General features: G+C 32.0%; 1 protein-coding gene across 1 annotated transcript in view; it reads right to left on the bottom strand.

Moving 5' to 3' along the window:
- Nucleotides 1–4185: 4185 nt before the first annotated feature.
- LOC121854499 (acylphosphatase-2-like) overlaps nt 4186–7307 on the bottom strand; it is a 48183-nt gene continuing 45061 nt past the window's right edge. The window contains exon 3 of the mRNA XM_042349180.1: nt 4186–6769. Within this exon, the coding sequence (XP_042205114.1) occupies nt 6655–6769 (115 nt within the window). The 3' untranslated portion in view covers nt 4186–6654. The remainder of the gene's footprint in view (nt 6770–7307) is intronic.

Genomic DNA, 7307 nt, shown 5'->3' with positions numbered 1-7307 from the left:
AGATTGATACTAAAAATTATTGGTTACACCTTAAATTTTGAATACTGTACTGTATAAAGAGGAAAATGCCATCTTTACTAAAGCTTAACACCTTGGGTATGGGGGTCTCTCTTTGCTGAATAAAATTGTTTAGCATTAGCTAAATAAAATATTAAAAGTGGCGTCTCATATGAAGGGATTGGTGGAGATAGCTTATTGGCGCTTTGGTACAAGGTGTGTCTCTGTGCTGAATAAAATCGTCTAGCATTAGCCAAATATTAAAAGTAGCATCCCATATTGAATGGTTTAAGAAGTTTTTGAGACCAAAAAATGCCCGTGACTTGAACAAATTGCAAATGAATTGAGCCCATTTGTAAGAAAGGGACTAGCCTATTATTGTGCTTTTTTCACTATTTAAGATTGAAATTCACACTTGGCTTCTAGTTAAGCCAGTTGTAATTTCAGGCTTATATGTTATACAGACATAAGTCACATTTATTGTGTAAGAAATTGAAGAAGCTCGTATGATTTGCTCCATAACAAGCCAAGCAAAGTTTTCAATCTACAGGTTTCAGCAAACTACATTCATAACTCTCATGCAGGCCTGTGATTTACTTCATCTACTTAAGAAAGTGCACACTTTTCCATGTTTGTTGGATAAGTTTGAAAGGGTGTGAATATTACTGGATTATGAAGCTGATTTTTAAAAATCAGTTTTATTATAGGTTAATAATATACAGTACTGTACTGTAAAGCATTGACAAGAATATTCACCACTGGTTTTTATTGATTAAATAAATTAAACCAGTTTGGAGATACAGGTATTGGCAAGTGATAATTGAAACTTTGAAGTGTGATTGTCTTATGAATATTGTGATGAGAAACTACTAATTGTGGGCACATCCTATTATGCTGCACATATCATATGAAATAACTTTTGAGTGGTTTACATCCAGTACTGGAGAAAGGTCCCTTACTATAAATACTTTTAAATACCTCTACATTAGTTATGCTGTATGCTTTCATAGATCTAGGTTATATATTGGAGTTGTGTTCTTGAATATTATACAGTAGTTGGATGATGAAAAAATCATGATAGGAAGGGTAAAAATTAAAAAGCTTGTTAGACTGGTTTTCAAATGCAGTAGCTATCCATTATATTGCATCTTGTGATAATTTGCCATGAAAGTAATAAGTCAAAATTTTGTGATATTTCCTCTTCCCAAAGAAATATATAACTAAAAAAAATGAAGCAGTAAACAGGCAATTACATTAGGATCAGCTCTTGGCTATTTTAAAACTGAAGCAATTTGCCTTCCACCACCCATATTGTAGGCAACCACTTTCATCACTTCACAGCTGGCAGCTGTTTTGATCAGTAATGTGATGTGGTTTACATTAATACAATTTCTTGTGTTTAAATTGTTAAGTATGAAAGAGTACATAATGTATTTAAGCTACATATGAGTGAGAAAGGATTTTCCTTCATTCTATTTTAGTGTAAACTGTTGTGTACAGTATCTATGGTACTTTTCATGTTTTCTTTCTCAGTATAATGATCATTTTACTGTACCTTTTGTATATTTTAATTTTATCTAATACAGTTATGGTAAATTTTATTTGATGTTCTAGCAATTATTGTACATTGAATATGTTTTATGTTGGATTAGGGTTTTTGTACTTAACAAAATTTAACAAGTCACAGTCCTTTCAATCCCAAGGTGCTGAAAAAAAGATTGAATAGTAACTGTACTTTAGTTTCACTTAGATTTAACCCGATAACTGCGGTAGACTGATTTGGCGATGAACCCCCCCCAGTGCACAAAAAAACACATACAGTAAATCGTTTTTCCTGAATATAAGTCCATTAACTTCCTTAGTTTGGCCATCAGTCTCTCATAGGATGGAAAAAAATTCTCACCTCTATTGGTTACCCCAACACTTGACTTATTTGACAATTTCACAAAAAATAAATACTTTATAGTTGAACCTTTCAACATCACTCTCAATGGATCTTGAATGTTGCAGCTATAATACAATTACTTTACACATATATATATATATACACATACAGTATATATGTATGTGTGTGTGATAATAATAATAATAATAATAATAAACGGTTTATTAATAGAGTTGCAGCCGGTGGCTGAAAATATACAAACTTACATGTGATTTAGACATAATAATATACATTCAATACATTTACAGGGCTTTACAGTACATAAATCAGGAGCTGTTTATTATTTTAACAGTAGATGGGATGGTGCTGTTCTTATATCTATCAGTGCGGGCTCTTATGGACTGAATATTGTTGTAGTGGTGGACTGGGCGGGGGACTGCCGGTGGCAGTAGGTGGGGATGATGAGGATGGTGCAGTAGTCCACTGCCAAACCCTGCTAGTGCATGGTAGTGGAGGTCACTGAGGGATGGCATTTCCAGGGTGTATATATTTATGTATGTGTATATATGCATGTATGTGTATATATGTATGCATGTATGTATGTGTATATATGTATGCATGTATGTATGTGTATATATATATGCATGTATGTATGTGTATATTTGTATGTATGTGCATATATGTATGTGCAGTACAGGCATTCCCTGCGTTACGGAAGGGTTGCGTCCCTGGAAAATTGACCGTATCGCGAAATTCCGTAACACGAAACCTATTTTCATATTGACTTCTATTATAAAACTGGAGATGTTTTCCTAAGGAATTTTTTTCGGCCCCCAAAAAGTAATGCAAGCACTTTTATGAATGAAAATAAACATTTATAAACACATACAATATAGTACATTAAATAATTTATGATATACCTTCTTAAAATATCAAGTTTAATATCCGATGTAATGCCTTTGCGGCTTCTTTTTGCACTACTGCAGTCACTTCCACTTGATGGCCTCTTTCCAGTCATCTTGAATAAGGGTAATGCACTGTACAGTACTGTACTTACTGTATGTTTGTAAAAGTTAAATCCAACTGCTTGGGCGAGAAACATGCGCGCACACTGGATGTAAACAATGGAGTGACTCCGCGTTGCGATGCCACGCTTAGCGGTAGCAAACACCAAGAAATCCACACCAAACAAATTATAATTTTTAAAAAAAAAAATTTAATTTTATATTAGTTTTTTTTTTTTTTTTTTACCCCAATTTCCGTAAGGGCAGATTTACAGGCCGTATCGCGAAATTATTGGTCGTAATTTACAAATTCCGTAAGAGCGAAATTCCGCAACCCGGGGTTCCGTAACGCGGGGGATGCCTGTATGTGTATATATGTACAGTATGTATATGTATTGTATGTGTATATATGTACATTATTTATGTATGTATATTTGTATGGATGAATTTTTTTTTTTACACGGGGATTAGCCCACTCGGGCACAGGTCACTGACCCACATCAGGGCCTGGGTGGCGAAAATGTAATAATAATAATAATTATTCATAGTAAATGAAATTGAAAATAAAAACAAAATTGAAAATAAAATATTAATAAAGAACCATAAAGAAATCGCGTATGTAAGTGTGCACATTTGAAAAAATATCGTCATTACTCTACATAAGAAAATAAAAGCAGCACTTATTTACTGTTCATATGTATTTTAATTAATGTTGCTGAATTTAAAACAAAATTCTACCCACCAGTGGTGGTAAAGTTGAAAGCATACGGACAGCCAATGTTGTTGTGTGTGTTTTTACTCGGATGACAAAGTTGCCAAGTCATCAGGTTCAACTCTAGCTGAAGTTGTAGAACATAAAAACTTTTTCTGTGTTTTTAGTTTTTATTTAACTTTATCTGTGTTATTTTCGTTGGTTTATTAGGATGTTGCTTTATTACAGGTAGTAATTCACCAAAAAAGTAGGGTAAATAAGGCAAAATTTAGCCAAACATCGAAAGTACCAGACTCAAATTAATTTTCTCCATAGGAGGTTGTATTTAAATTTGGACGATTTGAATTTCGCGAGGTTTTTACAGTCTAAATAGGTGTCGTCCAAATATGAGAGCCGACTGTATATTTATTTTATTTTATTTTATTTTTTCGGACTGGGGTCTGTCCCAATTGGTCTGATTTATCGAGGTTCTACTTGTATATATATATATATATATATATATATATATATATATATATATATATATATATATATATATATATATATATATATATATATATATATATATATATATATATATATATATATACAGATTCTTGTTCATAAGAGGCTATGGATTAATGTGTTGAGGTTATTTCTTACAAATGTGAGAAGACAATTTCTTGTGCAAACATATATTGTATGGTTCATTGTCTTGTTGCAGGTTCACCAATAGCACTGCCATTATTGCATTATTGCATGTTTAACTTAATTTCTCTTCTTTAGCCCAAGTTATTTTATTTTGATACTGTTTAAGTAGGCCTACTTGTTAATTGTCAGTTTAAATAGTGTGTGTTATTTTAGTTAAACAATTAGAAAGGATGAAAATACTTTTCTGAGGTGAAATCTTTATTTTATAAACCAAAAATAAATATTTGACAAACACAAAACTTGCAGTCTTACAAACTCCCATGACAGATGTCTACATTCATCACCATGGAAGAACAGATTGGCGGAATTTGTTCGTGTGCGCAACAAAGATAATATAATTTATATTGTGATGATGGTGCAATCAGAGTGGCATGAGAGAAGTGAGTAAGTTAAGATAACAGCAGTGAAAGTTTGGTGGATATGTGAATTGAAACTCATCTAAACTTGAAGGTAGGTTTTGTTTTTGATATTTAAGAACATTAATTATTGTTTAGGAAATTCAAATGCTCATTCTTTAATGGCACATAAATTTTCATAAGCTTAGGAAACAAGTTTTTGCTACAGTTTAGCTAATTGGTGAACTATTTAGGCTTCATTGATGATAAATTATACTTGCCTAATATATTTTTTTCATAATTTTGTAATACTTTTTATGCTATGTATAAAAAGAACATTAGTTATAATATTTGCTCCATTCTGTATTGGTTTCAAAGTTTGGTGTCCTGTAAAAGAATTTCACTTTGAAGAATGAAAAGAGTAGACAAATTCATCTGGAGGGATTGTAAGATGCTGCATTCCCCAACACAAAGCTACTACAGAACACAACTATCTAAGTTGTACTCCTAAAGCTGCACACAAAGAGGAGCAATAAAGTGGATGATCAAGAAGACATCACTGGTGATTAGTTTTAACATTTAGTGAAGAGCAATGTTGAAAATTCTTAAGAATACCATCTTGAGAATTTTAAACATTCTGAAACATACCACAATCTCTGGTACTGTACAGATAAAGGTCTTTTAATGTGTTTTTTAACTTGTATTGTTGTCACCAGCATTTTTTCAGTACTGTATGTCCATTCACATGTATAATTCATGTATGAAGATCGTAATTTATTGTTACTCATCCTTGTATTAAGCTTTGGAATTCAAACCTAAATTAGCTATTGACAAGTAATGCCTAACCTAGGAATGACAACACGATAAATGATAAAATGAACACAAATGTTACCAAGGAAAACATTGTTATACAATATGAAATAAATCACATATCTCATGGCACTCCCAAAAAGTGTGATGGAGAATAATGAGTTCTCATACATGATAGAGCAGTAGTAAATTACGAAATACACATTACTTTTTATATTATACAACCTGAATTAAATCATTGGATGGTACTGTATGCTGAAATTAAATAGACTTAAACAGTTGGTAATGGTAGTGGGCACATAGAAACATGATTATAGTAGTCAATTGTTGAGCCACAACACAGGTCAAATGTGATTCGAAAATTTATAGGTTAAAATATAGATGGTCAGTTCACTTTATTACTTGAAAATGTAAACTTAAAAAATATTTTTTTTATTATATCCCCAAACAAAATATGCTGACAAATCAAGAGCCCTAAAAAAACTGTCTTTTCAAAGAAAACCATCTAATATAATTTATTTTAAACTAAATGCCTTCTATATAATTTCAAGTTTCCCCAAATAAACTGTCCAATTTTTCGTTTACCAAACTAATTTGCATTCACATACTGTACTCAGCATGGTATTCCAAGTGATCTAAAACAGTCATTATGATTACAAGTACAGTTTAGTGCACTATATGGTTTGAACCCTTGCTGTCATATGATTAAAATAAAATAAAATGTGCTATACAGTCCTGGGAAATACTGTACTAGTGCAGTGACATAATTTATTTGAAAAAATTATGTTCACCTGGTAAAATACTGATAATATCCTGATATTAATATTTAACATGATTTAAATAAACTGTTTTACATTTCAATTATAAACTTTACTTATAAAAAATAAGTTTTTATTAATAACTGCACTGTAGATATGGAATTAACAAATATTTGAACTGAACCAAATCCATGATAGACTGGATTGTCTTTGGTATCTTGTCTCCAATCAAATAAAAGTAGCAATAGTTTATTTAATGTTCTTCCATTGTCATGATTCATAGTCACTTGGAAAATGAACAAGGTGGTCAAACATTGGCTACAGCACATGATGAACTGAAAAACTTACTGATGGATGAAATGTCCTTGTAATATAGTATATAATGGCTCGGTTAAAATAATAATTTACCAATTTTAATATAGGCTGAAAGTAGTGTTTGCAAGACTTTTAATAAACTAAGAATTTAGAATTTAAGGCTGAACTTAGGATAGTCAGGGCGTATGATGGCCTGTTGGTTGCTAAGTTGGCAGCGTTCAATTTGACACCCAGGAGTACCTTCTTCACTTAGCCACTTCACCCTGTAAGATGTAATCAATATTTTAGGATGATAACATTATTTAATGGTGGATCCTGTAAGACGTTAGACACTACATAACTCAACAAGGAGTACTAGTTGAGATTTCAGAAATTTTGAAGTTTAAATTTTTATCTGAAGTAACTTGCCCTCCAACCGAAGCATTAATGAATGCAGTATGAGAGCCCTGACATTGTTTTCAACAATTCAAAATTGTACTGTATGTCATTTATATGGAGTATATGTAGTCACTTCAAAATTAGTAGAAAACATGTAGGATTGTTGAGTTTGAGAGGGAACTAGGTACCCCTCCATTTCAGAGTGTAAGCTCATTGTATTGATGATACTGTAGTCTTCTTTTTACATGGTGATTGCTGGGTTCTTGGTTTATGATTTCGGATCAAGATGCACACCATTAAAATAGTGCAAACAGGAGGACTTTAGGACATTTTTGTGTTGGGTGTTAAAGAGATCAGGAGTTTAAGTATCCAGTACAATGGATTTCTCAGCCACAAAAAGGTAACAAATTGCCTAAAACCCTA

Source organism: Homarus americanus, unplaced genomic scaffold (genome assembly GCF_018991925.1).
Source record: "Homarus americanus isolate GMGI-L3 unplaced genomic scaffold, GMGI_Hamer_2.0 scaffold51354, whole genome shotgun sequence".
Taxonomy (NCBI): Eukaryota; Metazoa; Arthropoda; class Malacostraca; order Decapoda; family Nephropidae; genus Homarus; species Homarus americanus.
This window is presented reverse-complemented; position numbering and strand designations above follow the sequence as displayed.